The 23,377-nt window shown below is 41.0% G+C and overlaps 1 protein-coding gene across 5 annotated transcripts in view; it reads left to right on the top strand.

Annotated features, from left to right (window-relative positions):
• Nucleotides 1-23,377, top strand: part of LOC149143194 (c-Myc-binding protein) — a 181,746-nt gene that overhangs the window by 89,132 nt on the left and 69,237 nt on the right. For all 5 annotated transcript variants that reach the window (XM_089449155.1, XM_089449151.1, XM_089449154.1 and 2 more), the window contains 2 exons: nt 11,673-11,745; nt 11,970-12,018. In XM_089449155.1, the coding sequence (XP_089305281.1) occupies nt 11,673-11,745; nt 11,970-12,018 (122 nt within the window). The remainder of the gene's footprint in view (nt 1-11,672; nt 11,746-11,969; nt 12,019-23,377) is intronic.

Genomic DNA, 23,377 nt, shown 5'->3' with positions numbered 1-23,377 from the left:
AACAACTAGTCAAATCAGCCCAAAAATAGTCCGAAAAAGTCCAGTCAAATCTGGTCAACGAAAGTCAATGTTGTAGCAAACCCTTCTGTAGTCAACGCTGGTCAAACAACCTCGATTTCTGTGCCCAGAAATGCGGCCTACCCAAACGGAGATCTCCCTTACAAAAACACAATAAAAACAGGTCAACGTTGGTAAAAACAATCCTCTTGCAATTTCGGTCAACGCCGGTCAACACAGGGACAAAAAACTTCTCTTCTTCGCAAGTGTGGAGAGATGCCTCTGAAATTCGTACCCAATCAACGAAGGAGAGAGATGAATGAGTGTGAGATGAGATGACAAGATGAGGAGGGGCTTCTTGTATTTATATGCAACGTTGTGGGCTTGAGGGTGCAAATTAGATGGCTGGCCGACCTTGACAAATTGTCTATAATCAAAATAAATTCATAATTCCATTTGTACATGTCAGAATGGGATGATCTTTAGATCAATCCTACACCTCTTGGAGAGAGGAATCCAATAAAACTATTAGCTGCATCATATGAGTTGTCTAAGGTGAAGTTTGGCCCTAGTTGCCAAATTTAACACATCATCAATCCCTAGATCTTGATTCCCATCCTAAGGCCTTTCTTGGGCTGCCATTAAGCTTCATTGGAGCAAGAAAACCTTATATTGAGCCTCTCCTTTGAATGGGCCTTGGAAATCACTGCATATTTCATCATTGATCCTATCACCCTAAATGGTTTCTAAGCTTCCATACTAGGACTCCTCCCGTCGGTGAAAATCCGAGAAGAGAAGGGGACACAGGTTTTGGTGACAGTGGGCCTTTGTCCCAAATTGTTGCTGTGCCCTAGTAGTTATCCCTTTGGGACCCCTGCTAGTTTGTGCAGTAATAGGTATGAAATCCATATGGACTGCGTTACAAAATCCGTACGGACTGTTGTACAGACTACTCTGCTGGGCTGTTTGGCTCCTCCTATGCTTGTTGCTATTGACTGCTTGTCTTGCTGAAGACTGGTTGTCTTCTCCTTGCTTAAATACTACTGAAATTCTCACCAGTGGCTGAAAATCAAATCTCTAATTTTCTCCTTCACTCACGTGACTTGTGAAATGAATGTTCATTGTGTCTTTGTCCTTTGCCCTCTCTTTCTTTTATAACTTTGACATGAGCCAAAAACCTAATCTTCAACAGTTGAGATCTAACTGTGAGATCAATGGCTCTCTTTTAATTAAATTATTAAGTGACCCACTTTAGTCACTTTATTAATTAAAAATCACTTTAATAAAAGAATGTTCACTCTATTATTAATTAAGTGAACTTCTAAAATAACATAGGATACTTTTAATGACGATTTCCATAAGTAGACACCCTCATGGAAATACCTGTCTGAGCTACAAATGCTAACACCCTCTCTTAGCGAGGAAGGTATTCTCCACCACTCCAAGCTTGTCCCAAAACCAAATGAACTTGCCCTTCACCAAGGGCTTGGTGAAAATGTTTGCCAACTGCCCCTCTGTAGAAATATATTAGAGCTTGACTGCTCCCTTAGCACCATGTCTCTTAGGAAGTGGTATTTGATCTCAATGTGCTTTGACTTGTCGTGAAACACTGGATTCTTAGAGAGTTTGATACAACTTTGGTTATCGCAGTGGATCACTGTCGGCTTAAGCTTCTGATCAAACAATCCTGTGAGTAGCTTGCAAAGCTAAATGGCTTCAAAACTAGCTAGATTGGCCGCCATGTACTCTGCCTCAGTTGAACTCAGTGCTATGAGGTTTTGCTTCTTACTGAACAAGAAATGACCGCTGACCCCAAATTGAAGCAACACCCAGAGGTGCTCTTTTGATTTGTAACTGCCTGCCTAGTCTGAATCTGAGTATCCTTGCAAGCTGACACAGTCTCTACCATGGTATTGCAATCCATATCCTTCTGTGCCTTGCAAATTTTTGAGCACGTGCTTTGCTGCAACCTAGTGAAGCTCCCTTAGTTCCACCATGAATTGGCTTAAGGTGTTAACAACAAAGCTGATGTCTGGTCAAGTGTTGACCAGATACATCAACGAGCCAATCAACTGTTTGTACTGTTTGTAGTTTGGCAACTTTGAAATTGAAGAATCAATCTTCTTCAGTTTAGTCTCCATCGGTGTGGCCATCAATCTGCTATCCTCCATCTTGAATCTCTTCAATATCTCTAGAGTGCACTTCCCTTGTCCGAGGAAGATCTCGCCCAATCACTGCCAAACCTCAAGTCCCAGAAAGCGATGCATTGACTCGATATCCTCCATCTCAAATTCTGATGCTAGATCTGATTTGTAATCTGCACTTGTTAAAATGAGATTGTCCACATACAACACCAAAATGAGGGGCTCAGATCCAACCAACAACAAGTATAGGTTGGGATCTGCCTCACTCTTGGTGAAGTCTATGCCCTGTAGATAGCTATCAATCTTGGCATACCAGACCCTTGGTTCTTGTTTGAGTCCATACAAGGCTTTCTTAAGCATGCATACATGCGTCTCTATGTCATGGACAATAAGCCCCTCGTCGCTGCTCGATGTAGACTTCTTCCTCAATGATGCCGTAGAGGAAGGTAGTCTTCATGTCCATCTGATGAATGCTACATCCCATCTTAGAAGCTATTGAAAGAATTGCTTGAATAGAGGAGTATTTGGCTATAGGAGCAAAAGTCTCCTTGTAGTCTACTCCCTCTTTCTGAGAGAACCTGCGAGCCACAAATCTGGCCTTGTATTTCTCCACATTACCATCCATTGCATGCTTTACCTTGTAAAGCCACTTGGAAGTCACAATAGACTTACCATTTGGTCTCAACACAATCTCCTAGACATCATTCTTCATGATGGAGTTGTGCTCCTCCACCATGGCATCTCTTCACCCCTATTGGCTGATTGCTTCCTCAAAGTTGGAATGCTCTAAGTCTATGATGTTGGTCATCAAAGCCATGTACGTCGGAAACTTCCATGGAGGTTTGCTCTCCCCGAAGGTGGTCTTGGGAGGCTCAACATGCTCTTGAGCACCCGCAAGGTTTGCTCCACCCACCAATGCTTCCTAACTGATGTTGAAGGCGCTGATTGCTCCACCCACCAATGCTTCCTAACTGATGTTGAAGGAGCTGATTGCTCCACCCACCAATGCTTCCTAACTGATGTTGAAGGAGCTGATTGCTCCACCCACCAGTGCTTCCTAATTGATGTTGAAGGAGCTGATTGCTCCACCTGCACTAAAGGTTGGCTATCTGTGCTACTGGAAGTCTCTGCTATCGATTGCTCCTTTGGTTCCTCCTCTTGAGGCCCCTCTGTAATTGTTGGTAGGTCCAGAGGTTTCCTAGATGCCAAGTTCTCCTCGAACTTGACATCTTGGTTTAACATTGTCTTCCGTTAATGTTAGGAAGACTCTACAAGCTTTTGAATCCTTGCTATATCCCACCAAAATGCCCCTCTGACCTGAGGGCTGCAACTTTGTCCTTTCTCCACAAGTATGTGGATGTCGACTGGACGACCAAATATCTTGAGATGCCCTATCTTAGGCTTCTTTCCTGTGAATCCTGCCTCCAATGTCTTATCCTCCATAATTCAATGTGGGCTCCTGTTTTACAAATACACAACTGTGTTGCATGCCTTCGCCCACAGAAGCATTGGCAAACTCTAATCATGGATCATGGCCTTCACCTCACTGATGATAAACCAGTTCTTCCTCGTGGCAACCCCATTCTGCTGCGGGTTGTAGGCCACTGTCTTCTCCCTCTTGATCCTTGCCTCCTTGCAGAAATCTGTGAACTCATAGAGGTGTATTCATCCCTGTTGTCTGTCCTCAACAACTTGATCATCCTTCATGTCATGTTCTCCACCTAAGCTTTGAAAGCTCTAAAATAACTAAAGACCTCACCCTTGGTCTTCATGAAGTAGATCCCGGTCTTTGTGGAGAAGTCATAAATGAAGGTCACATAGTAAGATGCACCCTTTGCTAAGGATACTGACATAGGCCCTGGTAAATCAAAATGGATCAGATCCAAAGTTCCTTTTGATCGAGTCTCGCTGCTAGGGAAATATGCCTTGACATTCTTGCCAAGTGCTTCTGTGCTTCGGTTGGTATTCAAGTCAGCCTAAAAGAAAGAATTTTAAATTTTGAATTTTCGTCTTCAAAAATACAAGTGGCTACATGTTGTCCAAGTCGGCCAACCCTAAAGGACACACCTATTCGGGCTCATTAGATCGCTATATAAAGACAATTTGTCCTTCTCCTTAAGGCACCAATTTTGGATCACTCTCTCTCATCTTCTATTCACATGTGGGAGTCTAGAAGGACGATTTTTGAAGTAGAACGAAGTTTCTCTAAGGCAGACTGAAACTCTGTGAGGAAAGTGCAAGTGGCCGAAATTTCAGGAGGTCGAATTTATCACAGTTTGACCAGGTTTGACTTGGGTTTGGTTATTGGTGAGTTTGACATTATTTGATTGCAAAGTTCAGATTGTATCTCTTGATGAATTGGACTATTTCTCTAAGAAAAGGTTGCTAGGTTTTTCCCTTGTTAGGGCTTTTCCAGGATAAATTTTGTGTCTCTTGGGTTGGATTGATGGGGGGATTTGGCGGAAAGAGTGGGCTTAGTTTGTACTCTTGTCTCCCTGATCTCTTTTGGTTGTTATCCTTGGGTCTTAGTCCCATGAGATCTCCTTTATTGGCCATTTGGTTCTAGGGTGGTACTACTTGGGAAACCCTGACTTTGGGTGCGTGGTCCTGCTCCTTTACCCGCACATACTACTCCCTTTCCACTCACTATACCCCCATTCATCATTTCTCCCACCTGCGTCCACATTCCCATTCTGGGTCCACATAGGGCTAGCCTTCGTATCCTTTGCCCCCACCTTGGTTAGGCCTAGAATGATGCCTCGGAGGTTGAAACAACTAAAAAAAAAGAAGAAAAAGCATAATTGGCCACATTTAACAGGAAATTGTACCACAAAATGCAAAAGATGGTCGGGACAAAAATAATTAGCACATGGGCAAAAGCCGACACAATGAGCTCTACCTCATCCATGGCCATCACCCTGGTTCCATAGGCCATAGATGCGCCTCCTCTATCATTCAGGAACCCATGATTGCCCCAACTCCTGGAGGGCAATGAACCACCCTACCTCAAAAGGGGTAATCACTGCTATAATATACACATCATGCTCCTGTCCTTTGAGCCCTGAGTAGTTAATAAAAGAAAATTCATAAAAGGCAAAAGGCATATAAAGAAGGATGGAAAAAATCAAGGCTGGGGCACCTCATGTACCATGACTGCTCCCTCCTATACATTATATACCCCAGTGTCTCCTTCCCCTTATCTAGCTACCCCTATGCCCCAAGATGTTTCCCAGGGCTGCCCCTCTCATTCCCTATTCCATCTCACCTATTTGTCACTTTCCACCCCCATTAGAAGGGTATACCTTGGACATACTATCCCCTCTAAGGGCTAAAACCACCTAATAAGGTACTTGGCTAACCCCCTTTGGAGTTTGTAGACACTAGCACATGCCAAAACCCACTACGGAAGGGCATGCCATTATGAAGTGCCCACTTTGTTATCCATGGTTTGTAAGCTCCTTTACTGATTATTCTAATGACTGATTATATTGGAAGCCTAGGGATGCGTTGGATCTTATGCAGGATTGCAGGTGGTTTCCATTTGGGTTTGGCTTCCCTATATGGGATCCTCACCCCCAGAGGTCCACATTGGCACATGTATGGTGTCCATAGCGAGCCATGGGCCTCCACAACAACAGACAACACTCCACATATCTTCATGAATGTTCAAAGATTACTAGCGATCCACTTTTGGGACAATGGTGACATGATTGGTACATTATGCCCAGTAGGCCCCCACAAGAGCCCCACACTCTTGGCAGGTGTCCCAACACTTGTACGATGTCCTGGAAACATTCATTCCACCACCTGGACCATTGCAGAGGATCTACAAACATCTTCAATTCATATGGAGACCCATGGGGTCATTGATGTGCCCTCAGACCCATTGAGAGCACCACAGGTCTACTACTTGGAGAACAAGGGATCACCCCCTTGTCCATCATATTCTGAGGAATTTATTCCTCAATATGGCATACATCATTATTTGGCCCCTTGTGAGGCTTGTTTTTACATTATGAGCTAGTATCGTGGGCTTGTCACCATTAGGGGTTCTTATTTACACATTATTCTATCATTAGGGGCCCATAGGCTAATTCGAATTCCTGAGGAGGCTATATCTTGATGTTAGATACATTCAATTGTATCATCACTTGACTTGGGATCTCTCTAGTCTTAGAGAATTTTCACACTTTTTGCTTGCATGATATTTTGGAGATGGATGAATTTTGATGTATGGATTTGGGCTATTTTTCTTATCTTAGAGCTTTGTTATGCAAACGAATTGCTGGTTGGATATATTCTATAATGTTGTAAGTGCTTTCTATCATTGTTATTCTTGTTGCTGCATACTGCTAAAATTAGGGCTAGTTGGTACATTATTGTAATGTGGAACTGAGCAATGTTTTAGCTATTAGATGTATGGGCCAATGTTATATGAATGAAATGTCCTAGAGATTATTTATCTCGAGAAGCTTGCATAATTTGCTTTAAAGTATAAATGCTTAAATTCACTTTTCTTTTCTTACTATCTACATTGGATGAAGTTGACTTTCTAGGCCTCCTTGATCAAGAATCCAAGTTCTTAGTCATTACCATCCTTGAATCCATATTCGCAATTGAATTAGGCGCTGGTTCCATAAAAATGTGATCATATTAACCTTTTTTTTACCATTTCCCCTTTTTCCCAAGTCTAGCCCCATTGGGTCACCTAGGGCATCAATTTCTCGGCAATTGGCCCAAGGAAAAAATTCGATCTCCTCTAGGCTACTGCGTTGGTGGGTCCCCTCCCTCCAAATTTGAGGCCATTCTGATGGTGGAATCTCCGGGAATCCCAAGCCCTAGCTCTAGGACCGAATCTTGCCTAGGCATCCCCAAGGCTAGACCCTAATAGGATCAATTCAACCTTTTAAAGTAAATATTCTTGTTTGGTCCTTTCCCCTCACCTTGTCTAGGATAGGAACATCATTGGTTGTTACATTCCATCCCCGAACTTGGGCTGGGTCCACTTGGCCCCGTGTGGTCCCACTTCTCAATAAAGACTATTTGTCAAAGACCATTTGGGAGTCCAAGTTTCCAAGGATTATAGGGATTGAGAAACTCCTATATAAGCCTATTCTTTCTCCCTCAACCCTCCAATCCTCACCCCTTACCCCCGGTGGACCAAGTCCCTTGCTTAAAGAGCAAGCAAGTTCCATTCATCACTCCATCCTTGGGAAAGGGTTTTCAGGGTCACTCCTCACTTCTCCATTGACATCTACCTTATCAAAGTGATCCCTACACTACCGGGACTCCTCCCATCGGTGAAAGTCCATAAAGAGCAGGGAGACTTAGCTGTGGTGACAGTGGGCTAAGCCTCCACTGTTGCCCTTGACCTAGCAGTTTCCCTCTTAGGAACCCCTTTTAGGTCCCCTGCTGGTTTGAGTGGTAACACTGCTGAAGACTGGCTGCCTTCTCCTTACTGAAGTACTATTGAAATTCTCACCAATGGCCGAAAATCACATCTCTGATTTTCTCCTTCACTCATGTTACTTTTGAAATGAATGTTTAGTGTGTCTTTGTTCTTTGCCCTCTCTTTCTTTATAACTTTGACATCAGCAAAAAACCTAATCTTCAACTGTTGAGATCTAACCATAAGAACAATGGTTCGCTTTTAATTAAATTATTAAGTGACACACTTTAGTCCCTTTATTGATTGAAAATCACTTTAATAAAAGAATGTTCCTCCCAAAAAAGCATAGGATACTTTTAATGATAATTTCCATAAGTAGATACCCTCATGGAAATACCTGTCTGAGCTACAAACACTAACACTTTGGGCATCACATCCACTGGAATCCTCGGTTAGCTCCCTCTCAAGGGCAAGCAGCCTTCTCCATACATGGATCCTGGAAGATTTTAGATGCACAACTGTAATACCATGTTGTAATTTTACATCCACATGATACACATCTGGAAAGACCAATCAAAACTTTAGATCTACATTCACAAACATGTCAAATAGAAAACATAGGAATGTAGACACCACATATCAATAAATAAGGTCAATCCCACAAACAATAGAGACTAGATCTAAGAAATCTACAACATGAATATAGCAAACCAACAAAGACTTGGAACAACAAACACTATCTTCTTATTTACACAATAGAAAGATTACAATACTGTCCAAGATGGACTAAAATAGCTTTTCACAAGCCTTGACTCTGTTCTACACTAACTAATCACTCATGCACTAATGAAACCCTACCTAGTGTGCCTTCCTTCACTTAGTCAAACTTGACAAAGGAGGAAAAAGTAGTTAGAAAACGTCTCACTAACAATAGCCCTAGAAGGAGCTGAATCCAGGGTTGCGGGGGAGCGGCAACCCTAACAAAACTAACACAACTTGGCTACTGTAGATCAGCCCTTCTGAGATGCAATTCTAGTTGTTTTCAATAATGCCTCAATTTGCTTACAGAAATAAATGCCACTTTTATATATATTAAGGTTAATTTCTAGCATCTCTAAGGATGTAAATGAATATGCCATGCTTCATATTATATATCCTTTGTAGGTTTCTAACAAACCTGGGAGTTTAGCTTATCTGATTTGCGATTGGCACATTGCTGAGCCAATGTGAAGCAACAACTTAGACCATAATCATAAAATTGTTGCATGATATTGCATTCTAATACTATTTAAACTTTTTGGTGATTTGGTATGATTGCTCTTGTTCATTTTCTCATTTTATAATTTCAGTATGGCTGTTAACGTGATTATTATTATTTTTGGCTTTTATTTTTGGTAACGTGTTGGTCCAAGGCATGGAATTAGTCATTATGTGCTTGTGGGGTATGTTGGGTTGGAGGGTCATGTTGATTTAGTCATATGTTCATTGTGATGGTTATAAAGCTCCACATGAGGAATTTTATAAGCTGGAAAAACTTTTCCTAAATACAAGGCATTGTACACAATGTAGACAATTAATGACTTGAAAGTTACATGCCTTTTAGTTGATTGATCAGGTATGCATGACATATAATGCGATGACTATTGTTCCTTTTTAAAGTTGTCTTTTTTGGGCAAAGAAATGTTGCCCTCTATTGCCAATCTAGAAAATAACTAAGTTGGCTGCGTGCACTTTTTGAAGGTCTTGCCAAGTTTTATTGGTTATTGAAGTCAATTTTAATAGTTGATTTATTTATTGAATAGGAATAGGAATTGTAAGTGTTGACTTGGATTTTTAAATCTCGTTGCACGTGATGTGCACTTTACAATCCAGTGTGGATTAGATATTTAACGCAATGCTAATATCTTAAAATGAAGAAAATTCATTGTCCATAATGTAAAAATGAAAATGAAAATAAAAATATTGACCATCATAATCAAAAGGAATTTGTAAATATGAAAAAATTGCAATAATAAAAAAAAATATAATAATAAAGTAAATCACTGTAGATCTATTTTAATCCTTGATATTTAAAGCATTGAGACATCTGCATCTTGGTTTCATTTGATCCCTCCCGGTGCTTAATAGATCTAGGAGTAAGATGGATCTATGTTGTTTTTTTGATGTATTATTTGCTAAGTTACCAGGATACGGATACGGATACGGATCCGGATTCGGATCCGGATCCGGATACGGATCCGTTGGATTTTTGAAAAGCCAGGATCCGGATACGGCGAGGATACGGCAAGTACAAAAATATATAATAATATTTTTAAAAATTTTAGAAAATACATTTGATGTTTAAAATCAAAACCATATATATAATAATATTTTTAAAAATTTTAGAAAATACATTTGATGTTTAAAATCAAAACCATTCATGAATCACAACATTAGAACTAAAATTATTAGATAATTTATGAATCTGAACACTGAAATGATGAAATTTAAAAACTAACAAACAAATAAACATATAAATATTAATACCAACATATTGATATAATTGTTAAAATAAAGTTATAACATAAAATATATATTTTTTTATTTATAAAAATTAAAAAATATTTTAATTTTTAACAACCAAACATAAAGTTATATAAATTTTTAATTATGACTTATAAAAATAAAAAATTTAAAATGAAATATAAAACATACGATTATTAAACATAAATATATTGATTTAAAATAAATAAATTAAAATAACTTTATTATATATATTAACATCAAAATAAACTTTTTAATTAAATCAAAAATCTTTATATTGAAAGCGTATTTAAAAAACATATTGATTTAAAATAAATAATAAATTAAAATAACTTTATTATACATATATATTAACTTCAAAATAAATCTTTTAATTAAATCAGAAAGTTTTTATATTAAAAGGTTATTAAAAAAACTTAGACGCATAATTTTATTGAAATCTTTATATATATATATATATATATATGGGAAGATGGCATTAAGAAACTTCACGCTGGTATTAAGAAACTTCACGCGTAATCTTAATAAAATCATTTTATATATATGCGATATTAAAAAGCTTATATATATACCAGATGATATTAAAAATATGACCCGTAAATAAATTAAAATAACTTTATTAAATTATTATATATATATTAACATTAAAATAAAATTTTTAATTAAATCGGAAATTTTTATATTGAAAGCTTATTAAAAAACAAATTGATTTAAAATAAATTTATTATATATATATTAACCTCATTGAAATCTATGCGGAAGATGGAAGATGTATTAAAAAACTTCACGCTTAATCTTATATGCCAGATGGTATTATAAAACATAACGCATAATTTTATTTAAATATTTATATATATATAAGCGGGCAGATGGTACTAAAAAACTACGCCTAATTTTATTTAAATTTTTATATATAAATTTATATATATATATACGCCGGCAGATGGTCACTAACTAAATCACTACCTGACTGTACGCGGATCCTAGCGTATCCGTATCCGTACCAGTTTCGGATTCGGGGATCCGCGGTTCCACCTTTTGCCCTCAGCGGATCCGGTAACGTAGATTATTTGTTTTTTGACTAGAGGAATCAGCAATGGGCCGGGTTCGTACTCATGTCACACAGGGTCAATTCCAAACTACTACACAGGGTCAATTCCAAACCACTATAACTAACCCCTAGGTGTAACCGCCCTGCCCCAAGGATGGCACAGGGGTCTATGCATGGGGGATTTGAACAAAGGACCTCATCACTCACATAACTTTACATAACATGGGCTTGCCAAGTGAGCTACACCGGCGGGCAGGATCTATGCTGGTTTTATTTGTTATTTCAATTTTCTTTTATATTATTCATGGCATTCACTTAAAGGTTTATAATATATATTGTAAATGTTAGGCATTTGCTACTGTTATGAGGATCCTGGATAATATGTCTCTATAAGTGTACCATGTTAAAAGCTTACTCATATAGATACTATTACTATATTTAATCATTAATAACTTGGGATGGTAATTGTTGGAAAGATGCATTTTTGATATCTGAGCATTGAAACTTTTATTTCACGACTTATTTTAATTTTGAATTATTTAGACAATGCTCATCACTTGTATTACAGGCAAATGAATCAAAGAAGGAAGCTTTTAGGAAATACTTGGAATCAAGTGGTGTGCTCGATGCCCTCACTAAAGGTCTTAATATTCTCTTTACTGACATTTAGTAAAAGGATACTAGCTGAACAATTTCACTTATATGATACCAATTTTCTATTTATTTCATCTCTCTGATCAAACATGATATGTATTATTGACAAACTATTTAAATCATAGTTGAATAGAAACTAACATATTGTTTTCCTTTCAACCAACACTAAACTATTGTCATTTTAGACTAATATTGCGTATTTGTCTTGCAGTTCTTGTTGCTTTATATGAGGAGAATGAGAAGCCTTCTGTAGCAATTGAGTAAATTCTTGATCTGATCTTTTGTTTTATTATGCCTTTGTGCAGTAACAAATGACTATTTAAGTAAATTCATTATCTTCTCTTAATCATCAACTTGTCTCTTTTTATGAATCTTTGAGTAATACATATAAGGTTCACAATGGAATGGAGGGAATTCTTCAATGAAATTGGCATAGGGTGAATTTTTTGTATGAAAACATTTGGAGATAATATAAAATAAGATAATTTCAAAATGTCCAATGAATGACCAATAGTAGGTCAATGGGACATATATGTATAATTTGTGTAAGTATATCGTGGGAGTGCAAAAGTAACTCTTAACCATAAGAAGGAAAAAGGCCCAAAAGCTTGATAGTAATATTGAAAACTAATACATATACAAAGCACCACCCATGTTGAACGCATAATGTGAATGGTAAGTCACATAAGATCTAGAAGGAATGGGAGGAAGAAGATGGGGACTCACTTGTTGAGTTATCATCATGAAGGGGACAAAACATTGTTTGATAAATCTCATTTGTAGGGAAACCAAGACTTAGGCGTACTAGGGTGTATGATCTTGGGCAGACATTGACTGTCTATCACAACTCTCCTAACACTTGAGGTTGTTGGGAATAATTTGGCATTGGAGCTTTGAAAAATCAATGCGATAGAGGGGTTAATAACTTACTTGTGCCATGCACAGTGTCTTCTTGAGGCCTTGGTGGGAATTGGTTTGCTAGCTATAGGTCTAGAGGAGGTGTGAGGTCTCACCAATTTATAAGCCACTATGGCATGGGACTCTACACGTCACTTCCTTGAGGTTGAGGAGAAAAAGGAAGTGATCTACTGAATAGGGTTTGTCTTGGGTGGACATTGTAGAATTTTTCTCCTAAAACCTAATACTTCCCTCAAGAAAAGAGCTAGACACCTCTAGTTTGGACATTGAAAGAAAGTGGTGAGGGATCCTCTTGATTCCTTGTAGAGATAGTGGAACCTCCCCATGATCTCAATGTAAAGGGGCAATGAAAGATTAGGTGTTCTTCTAACTTAGTGTCTAGTAGATGACAAACTTGATTTATCCACGTTGATCTTGGGATATGATGATTTATCAAACGAAGTTGTGGGCAAACTCTTAGTTGGCCTAAAGGAATATTGACGCTATTCTTGTAGTGCTTTCAAATATACTTGGGTCTAATAATAGAGCCAATTCTCAACTACATTAAGTGCTCAAAAGATAGAGCTATCTTAGGATTGAGGTACAATTTAGCCTCAGGGATACTTGTATGTACTATTTGTATATGTCCTCTATCATTACATTGTTCAACTCCTACTTGGAGGAGAGGAGGTGAATTGAAGCATTAAGAGAGTAGTACTGAGACAATTAGTAGAAATGCCAATATATTGGAGGAGCAAGGATGCGTTTGGAGAACCAACATTGATGTTGTCCTTGTGATCCCTGGGTGACGCCTATAGAAGCAAAAACGATCTCCTTAGAGGAGTAAAGTGCTGGGAAAGGGTGTGTCACTCTCATCATGAAGTTGAGTCGTCTAAAGGTCATCCTTTGTTGTGAAAGGGGAACAATTTGAAAATAGTTTTGAGATTGTAATGTCACCACTTAGCAATTTTGCTGAGTAAATACATTTTTGTACAATTTTGGCTTTTTGACCTAGGAAAAGTGGGTAGGAGGACCCCACTTGAATTTTGAAGGAAAAGACTCCCCAAACATTAGAGAAAATGGTAAATTAAGAATGTAGTGGGATGTGGGAGCCACACCAAAAGGGAACTCGTACCCTTGGGAGGAATTCGACTTGGGAAGGAGAGAGAAGAGGGAATTCGACTTGGGGGACCCACATGGAGGAGAAAGGAGGCAACAAAGTTAAATTGAGGAGAGGAGCTTCATTTTGGGACTTTTGCTAATTTGAGAATTGAACCTCTGGTATGCTTGAGCTGTTGAGCCAAGTCTACACCGCGCTTTTAGCACAAGAGGTTTCCAAGCAGAAATCTCAACTCTTTCAGTGGACTTCGAGTGCCACTCTAGGGGATATTATCATCACATTTTGGAGCTGTTCCGAGAGCAATTATAGGTATTATTTAGTCCTTACTTGGAGCAGGTTGGGCGCGGGAAAGGAACACACACTCTCTGTGAGAAATAGATTTAGAGTAGGCTCGATTCTGGGCTTTGGTGGGCCGATTCCCTTATGGATTTGCTAGGGATTTCTGGTGATTTGCAGGGCTGGTTGGGAGGCTATAGTCCAGGCCGAAGTTTGCTATTTCTAGGCATGCTTAGAGGCAGACTGACAGGGTTTGCATAGTCATCGAGGCATTGAGCACGTGTGGAAGAGGAGACTAGGAATTTGGGGCTGGGACTTGTAGGGAATCTCAAGGTGCATTTGGTGGAGGGTTTCCTGGTGGTGCGTATTTATTGGTGGTGAGTTAAGTATGCCCTATTTTGTGGGAATTTCAGAGCAGTGGATTTAGGCTGAAAGATTTTTGGGTTTTAGTGGGTCTATTGAGGAGAGCCTACAACCAATTTTGTAGAATTTTCCGAGCACTCTAGGTGGGTAGAACACCAGTTCTACTTCATCCAGAAGCAGCAAAAGTTCTGGGCCAACGCAAGGATTGGAGGACAAGCACTCTTTGGCACTTGGGCAGAGCTCTCTCTCTCTCTTGGGACTTGTTTAGCTTTCTTTAGTAGGTCCAGGTGCACTTGACCCAACTTATGGTACCCACTTCATGATGATTAATAATATGGCTCAGATTATTTGGTTAGCAAAGAAGAGGCAACCTTCAATAGCCTCTTGAAGGCTTTGAATGATTTGGCCAAGGGACAAAAGGAAATGTTGGAGGAGATTAAGCAGCAGAACTGGGATAAGAGCGTTCAACGGGAGTTCATGGTAGGGGAAAGTACGGGTGCATCCCATCAATTTGACCATCATTCTCCCTTGAACCACCCTCATGCCTTCAGTGGGCCAACTAGAACCACCATACCCACATTTTTGCCACAAGGAGCTGGAGAGCAGACAAGACAGGACAAGATGCCCATGGGGCAGTATTTTCGTGAGTGGCAATCGATGGAGGAGTTTCGAGTTGCATTGAGCTTCAGAGATTATTGCCAGCTCAAGCAAAACGACAAGGGCAGGGGTGCAAGAGGCTCAGGCACGCAAAACTCAGAGTTGCAGCGTACCATTGGGAGGTTGTATCTCCCTACATTTGACAGGTCATCCAAGTGCATGACTAAGGCATGGGTGGAGAAATTAGACACTTATTTTCAGCTTAGTCGGATGATAAAGGTGGAAGCCATTAAAATGGCTACCTTGCACTTGGAAGGGGAGGCACATGATTGGTGGTTCCATGGATTTACTACTCTAGGGCATGTTGGTGTGACCTCTTATGAGGACTTTACATGGAGGGTTGTGGAGTGATTTGACAGGAGGGATCTTGAGGCCCATTTCAGAGAACTGATCCAACTCAAGTAGACTGACAGCCCAAAGCATTACATAGCGAAGTTCTTGAGCATGTCTGTGATGGTGCTAGACCTGTATGAGGCCTAAATAGTTTATACATTTGTGGAGGGCTTGGTTGAGCTGTTGCGCGGGTTAGTGAGGTTGATCAGGCCCACTACTCTTCAGGAGGCAGTGAATTGCACATGGGACTTGCAGGATGCCATTCCTAGGACGAGAGCACTAGTGCCACCTTGAGCCCATTTTCCACAAAGAGGCTGAGACACTAGACCCCCACCCCAGAGAGATGTTCAGGGGTGTGGGCAACTGGACGATGAGACTAGGAGAGACCTCTGTAGGAGGAAGCTGTGCTTCACTTGTCAAGAGCCATGGGCGGGGCATAGGTGCATTAAGGGCAAGGCCCATTACATAAAGGTGTTCTCAGACAATGAGCAAAGGATGACATTGGGCAGGAGGCTGATGTAGGAGGCGGTGAGCTGCAGATTATTGAAGGAGGTGGAGGGGAAGGATACTACCCCCACTAGATGGAGGCCTTTTTAGACCTACTGGAGGGGTCATCACTTCACTGAGGGGGCTCCCCAAGTACTTAACGCTGAGGATCAGAGGCACAATGCAGGGGCAATGTGTAGCAGTTTTGGTGGACAATGGGGCTACCCACAACTTCATTGATGCGTAGATGGTGGAGCGGAGAGGCATATAGATAGAGGGCTTCGAGGGTTTCTCGGTTCTAGTGTCGGGGGACAGGACCATGCAGTGTACTAGATATGTCCCTAGTCTGACGATGACTATGGGAAATTATTCAGTGATCGATCATTTCTTTGTGGTGGATGTGCCAGACACCAATGTGGTGATGGGTGTCTAGTGGCTCTATTCTTTGGGACGAGTCACTACTGATTGGAGGAAGCTGGAGATGGAGTTCGTGGGGCCAGATGGGAAACTAGTGTTGTTGAGGGGTATGCACTCATACCCACCGCAGACAGTGTTAGCACATCGAATGCAGGGTGACCTATGACATGGGGATAAAGAGTGGGTAGTAGAGCTTAGGATCTCGAAGGCTGGGACTTAGCCACGACCACTGCATCTGGACATTCAGGCGATATTGGACTGGAGATGGAGTTCGTGGGACCAGATGGGAAACTAGTGTTGTTGAGGGGTATGCACTCATACCCGCCGCAGACAATGTTAGCACATCGAATGCAGGGTGACCTATGACATGGGGATAAAGAGTGGGTAGTAGAGCTTAGGATCTCGAAGGCTGGGACTTAGCCACGACCACTGCATCTGGACATTCAGGCGATATTGGACCGGTACCCAGTAGTCTTTAGAGACGTTGCTCCAGGCCAATCACCAGATAGGGGATTTGAGCACACTATTGAGCTGGAAGAAGGGGTAAATGTGATTATCACCATGCCATACAGACATCCCAAGGCATATCAGGATGAGATTGAGAGGGCCATACAAGAGTTACTGGCTTTGGGGCACATCAGACCCAGTTCAAGTCCCTTTGCTTCTTTTCTGGTGTTGGTGAAGAAGAAGGATGGGACCCTCCGCATGTGTATTTTCTATAGGGCCTTGAATAAGAAGACATTGAAGAACCGGTGCCTGATCCTGCACATAGTTGAGTTGATGGATGAGCTAAGAGGAGCTAAATACTTCTCTAAGATAGATCTGAACTTGGGATACTATCAGATTCGTGTGCGAGAGTAGGACATTCCGAAGACAACATTCCGGTGCCACTATGGGCACTTTGAGTTCTTGGTGATGCCCTTCGGGCTAACCAATGCCCCAACTACCTTCTAGTCTTGCATGAACCATGTGTTCCGCAAGCAACTTCGCAGATTTGTGTTGGTGTTCTTTGACAACATCTTGATTTACAACAGGACTTGGGAGGAGCACCTGAGGCACTTGGAGGAGGTGCTACGTATCTTTAAGGAGAAACAACTATATGCTAAGGTGTACAAATGCGAGTTTGGGTTGACACAGATATTGTACCTTGGCCATGTGATCGTTGAGGATGGGGTGCATGTGCACCAGGAGAAGATCAGGGTCATCTTGGATTGGCTCACACCTAAGAATGTGGCAGAGCTGTGGCGCTTTCTGGGCATTTGCACCTACTACATGAAGTTTGTGAGGGGATTCTCACAGTTGGCAGTACCCCTCACAGATCTGACCAAGGGAGGGGCTTTCGAGTGGTTTGATGTGGCACAGGAGGCCTTTGAGCGCCTCAAGGGAGTTATGAGTAGTTGCTCAGTGTTGGCCTTGCTACATTTTACACAGTCTTTTGTTTTGGAGTGTGATGCGTCCTCTTGAAGCGTCCTCCAACTCTCTGCAGAGCAAAACCCTAGTGGCAATGGAAAAGTATAGCTTTTGAGAGTCGGAAGCTCCTTCCTCATGAGAGACTGTATGTTATATATGAGAAGGAGATGTTGGCCATTATGCATGCGTTGGCCAAGTTCAGACAATATCTGGTGGGCAACAAATTCATAGTGAAGACTGACAATAACAGTCTTCGATTCTTTTTGGAGCAGAGGGAGCTCATTGAGAGGCAACAAAAGTGGGTCAGCAAGATCCAAGCCTATGACTTTGACATAGAGTATGTCAAGGGCAAGCAAAATGTGGTAGTTGATGCGCTGTCCAAGAGGCCCACGACAATTTCCCTCATGAGTATTTGCCAGGATTGGAGACCGCAATTGCTAGTAGAGTACTTCAAGAACAAGTAGGCTTGAGAGATCTTGGATAGCACTTTCCATGATGATAGGTACAGGGTTATGGACGAGGTGATCTACTACAAGGGGAGGATATACTTGGTGCTGGGTTCACAGTTGAGAGAAAGGATCATGCAGGCAACACACGACTCTCGTTTAGCAGAGCATTAGGGGTTCCTCAAGACGTATCATGCTATTCAGGAGCATTTTACTTGGAGGGGTCTCAAGGGAGACGTCTTGAGACATGTGTAGAAGTGTGATGTTTGTCAAAGGAACATGGGGGAGTTGACACATCCAATAGCTCTACTCCAACCTCTCACTATTCCCGAGGGGAAGTGGGAGAGCATATCTATAGACTTCATCACAAGGCTACCAATAGTTCAGGGGTGTGATTGTATTTATGTAGTGGCAGAAAAATTGACAAAATTCGCCCACTTTTTCGCCATCCCAGTTAGATATTCAACATCTCAAGTGGCATAGCTCTTCTTTAGAGAGATCTTCAGGTTGCACGGTCTTCCGAAGACCATTGTCAGTGATTGGGACAACCAGTTTATGGGGGCATTTTGGCAGGAGCTTTTCCGGTTGGTGGGTACTGAGCTCACACCTAGGACGAGTTATCACCCCCAGACCGATGGGTAGACCGAGATCGTGAACAAATGATTGGAAGGGTATTTGAGGAACTACGTGACAATACAACAACGTGCGTGGGTGGAGCGACTACACCTAGGGGAGTACTGCTACAACACCACCTATCATGTGTCTATTGGAATTTCTCCCTTCCGTGCTTTGTATGGTTATGATGCTTTGACTTTTGCTGACATGATTTTTGGAGATAGCAGGGCCCCAAGGGCCAAAGATTGGATCCAGGAGAGCCAAGAGATCCTTAGAGCTCTTAAGGATAACTTGCAGACTGCCCAAAATCAACAAAAGATGTATGTTGACAGGCACAAGATTGAGAGGCATTTTGAGGTTGTGGATCTTGTTTTCCTAAGGCTCCAACCTTACCGACAATCCACTTTGAAGCAAAAGGAGCTGAAAAGCTCAAGCCACATTTTTATGGGTCCTACAGGGTGACTAGGTGGGTTGGAGAGGTAGCGTATGAGTTGGAGCTCCCACTAGGGAGTAGAGTGCACAACATGTTTCATGTCTCATGCCTGAAAAAGGCCTTGGGACAACAGGTGACAACTGCCATGGAGTTACCACCCCTAGATGATGAGGGGCATTTGGTTTTGGTACCAGAGGCCATCCTGGAGGTGAGGGAGAGGAAGCTCCGAAACAGGACTATTCAGGGGCTTTTGGTGAAGTGGAAGGACCTACTTGAGGAGGATGCCACTTGGGAAGGAGAACAAGTACTTCAACAGCAAGCAACATTTGGGCGGGGAGGACTATAATGTCCCCACTTAGCAATTTTGCTAAGTAAATACTTTTTTGTACAATTTTGGCTTTTTGACTTAGGAAAGTGGGTAGGAGGACCCCACTTGAATTTTGAAGGAGAAGACTCCCTAAACATTAGAGAAAATGGTAAAGGAAGAATGTAGTGGGATGTGGGAGCCACACCAAAAGGGAACTCATACCCTTGCGAGGAATTCGACTTGGGAAGGAGAGAGGAGGGAATTTGAATTGGGGGACCCACATGGAAGAGAGAGGCAACAAAGTTAAATTGAGGAGAGGAGCTTCATTTTAGGACTTTTCCTAATCTGAGAATTGAACCTTGGGTACGCTTGAGCTGTTGAGCCAAGTCTACACCATGCTGTTTAGCATAAGAGGTTTCCAAGTGGAAATCTCAAGTCCTTCTTCAATGGACTTTGAGTGCTACTCTAGGGGAGATTATCATCACATTTTGCAGCTGTTTCAGGAGCACTTATAGGTATATTCAATCACTACTTGGAGTAGGCTGGGCGCAGGAAAGGAACACGCACTCTCTGGGAGAAACAGATTTAGAGCAGGGTTGATTTCGGGCTTTGGTGGGCCAATTCCCTTGAGGATTTGCTAGGGATTTCTGGTGATTTGCAGGGCTGGTTGGGAGGCTATACTCTAGGCTGAATTTTGCTATTTCTGGGCATGCGCAGAGGCAGACTGGTAGGGTCTGCGCAGTCATTGAGGCATTGAGCACGTGTGGAAGAGGAGATCGGGAATTTGGGGTTGAACTTGTAGGGAATCTCAAGGTGAATTTGGTAGAGGGATTCCTTAGTATTTTGGTATCATTTGCAGCTGGTTTCTTGGTGGTGCATATTTGCTGGTGGTGAGCCAAGTACACCCTATTTTGTGGGAATTTCAAAGCAATGGAGTTAGGCTGAAAGTTTTCTAGGTTTTTGCGGGTCTATTGAGGAGAGCCTACAACCAATTTTGCATAGTTTTTTGAGCACTTGAGGGGGGTCAAACACCAATTCTACATCAGCTAGAAGTAGCAAAATTTCTGGGCCAGTGCAGGGGTTGGAGGACAAACACTCTTTGGCACTTGTGTAGAGTGCTCTCTCTCTCCCTGGACTTGTCTAGCTTGCTCCAAGAGGGAGAGGGACCAAGTACAAATGAAGATCTAAGAGAGAGAAGATGACTAGTGTAGTTCACTTGATTGCATTTATAACACAAATGTGATATGCATATGAGCTATACGATATGAATGATCATCTCCAAGGTCTTCTTCTTCACAAGAACAAACCCTAAACTCCAACAAAGACATTCTCCTCCTGTGTATGACTTCTAGGCTTTTTCCATGAACCCTAATGATTCACTCCAAGAATACATGTACAAATCGAAAACTATGATGATGAAGAATGAGGACTCTCTCCTTCCTCTATATATATTGGAGGTAAGTAAGGCCAATAATACAATATGGCCCCAAGCCCTTATAATAAACCTATAATAAACACTTGCAAGCCTACATGAGTGAAGCACTCCAGCCATCGGATACACGTCATGCTCCAAGTTGATGTAGCTATAGTTGTGTCCACACCTCTTTGTCGCAAGCTCACGTGGGATCCATCGCTCTTTCTAAGCCATGTGCTCCATCAGGTCCACTCCTCCTGCATCAACACTATTGCAACCCAAGAATGCCCAAGCTAACCATACACAAATCCTAGCTATCCCATGTTCTCTAGGGCTTGATGGCTCCTCCAAGATGCACAATGCTCCTCCTCCCAAGTAGGTCATTCTCCAAACAAGTGAACCTTTCCATATGGCCCTCATGAAGGACATACCCCAAGCTAACAAGAGAACCCCAACACCCTAGGGATGAATGTGAAGCAAGTACCCAATTGAGGTCAAGTAACCACTGAGCAAGCTGTCTCCAATGTGCAATCCATTATCCATCATGGACTATTCTCATGTGTCAATCCATCTCGGACTGTCCAAGGGCTAAACATACACCATGTACCCAAAATGGATCCTTCTGCTATCAGATATGGATTCAGTTTTTCTGCACAACATCTAACAATCCAAGTGAGAAAGCTTCCAACAATCAGTTGGAATTTTTCCTTCATTAAATCATTACTAGACGGTACTTCAGTGGGCATTAGTTTAGTGATTTTACTATGAAATTAACAACAATGAGCCTAACACCTTTATCTTGGGGCTTTAAAAGCTCTGGCTTTATCAATGCTTTCATTAATGGTCGCACTGCATCTTGCATTGTCTTAGAAGGTGATTGCCCCATCATAGATAAATATTACTGCACTTGATCCAAAACTTGGGTTAGTTTATCTTTGGACCAAGATGTGTGTTCAAGTTCATCCTTGTTACTGGGATCTGTTGTTGCCACTTGTCACACACACCTAAGTTAGTGAGAAAAAACCCTTAACCCCACAAGGTGTGGTTTGGTGGCAAAACTAAGAGATGGGGTTGTCACCTATTTCAACTCTCTACGTTAAAGCTCTCTCCTAAGTAAGTTAAGGGGGTTGGTCTCAAAATGAAAAGCTAAGTGAAAAAGTGATGTAAGGTTTCTAGGAGATGTCAAGGTTAATTTGGATTACTTGAGATCATGAAAAACTATGATGAGCACTATGAAATGGAACTTCAATAATATCAACACATAAGTCAAAGATAAGCATATCAGACCAATACTTTCAATTATTGCTTCAAAATAAACAACACTTGCTCTAAAAATGAAATGTTTCAAAGTGAAACACAAGTAACCCTGACAATAAAATAGATGCTAGAAAATATGATATCACTTGCAAGATTTAGAATTGCTTTCAAAGTGTAACCATTCACGATTCTAAAGCATGTAAAGAAACAATATAAAATAACTTGCAAAATGAAATAAGCTAAACCTTCACTTGCAAAATGAAAGATATGGTACTTTCCCAATGAGACATTACAAAATAATCAGTTCAAGACATTTTCATCATGACGAGCACATGAATAAATTGCAAGTAAAATAGCTTGAAAAGTAAAGTGAATTAATATGAAATGCACTTAACTATGGTTAGATGCAATTATCTTGGTTAATTTTAAGCTAAATGCCTATTCGAAGTGAGAGATCCTCCTTTTGAACTCTTGCCAAAGGGTAAAAATTGGGGTGATTGTAAGAAAGAGGGGTCGATGACATGTAGGTGTCGTTAATGATACCCTTCCACTTAGTCTTACGAGTCAGCATGTGCCTTCGTTTCTACAAGGCGACAAACCATCTACATAACTGTAGGGTCACACACTCTTTACCTTACTTTGTACCAATTGGAAGAATTTTCCAAAAAAATCATTTCCCCATGATGTCTATCAACCAAGCTTATGCTTGGAGGTTAATTGAGTTAAAATGCAGACTATACTAAAATGCCTAAATGTAATAATGCTAGTAAGTTTTTCCAAAGAGATTTACAATGCTTCAAAATAATGGAAATGAGATAATGTGCAAAGTAATATTGTAAATGTAACTTCAATTGGAAAATGAAATTAGCTTGAGAGTGAATTAAAGTGATGCAAGTAAGTTTGCTTTACAAAAGAAAGGAATTGCCTCAAGTAAATGGAAATGCTCGCAACGATATAACTTGAAAAGATTTCTCTCAAAATTGTACAAGGCACATAAACATAAGCTTCTTAAGTAAATGAAATTGTAAATGGCTCCAAGTAAATGCCACAAACCATAAACTTATAGCAATTGGAAATTAGATGAAGCTGAAAAGTAAATGCTTGCTTGTAAATTATGCTTGGAAAATAAGTGAGCGAGTTGACAAATGAGCCTATAGTGAGGCAAGTGTATCCCAAAGAAAGCAAATT

Source organism: Pinus tabuliformis, chromosome X (genome assembly GCF_031772625.1).
Source record: "Pinus tabuliformis cultivar Carrire ecotype Pingquan chromosome X, CPIR1, whole genome shotgun sequence".
Lineage (NCBI taxonomy): Eukaryota > Viridiplantae > Streptophyta > Pinopsida > Pinales > Pinaceae > Pinus > Pinus tabuliformis.
The sequence above is the reverse complement of the archived record's forward strand: the minus strand, read 5'-3'. Positions and strand labels throughout refer to the sequence as shown.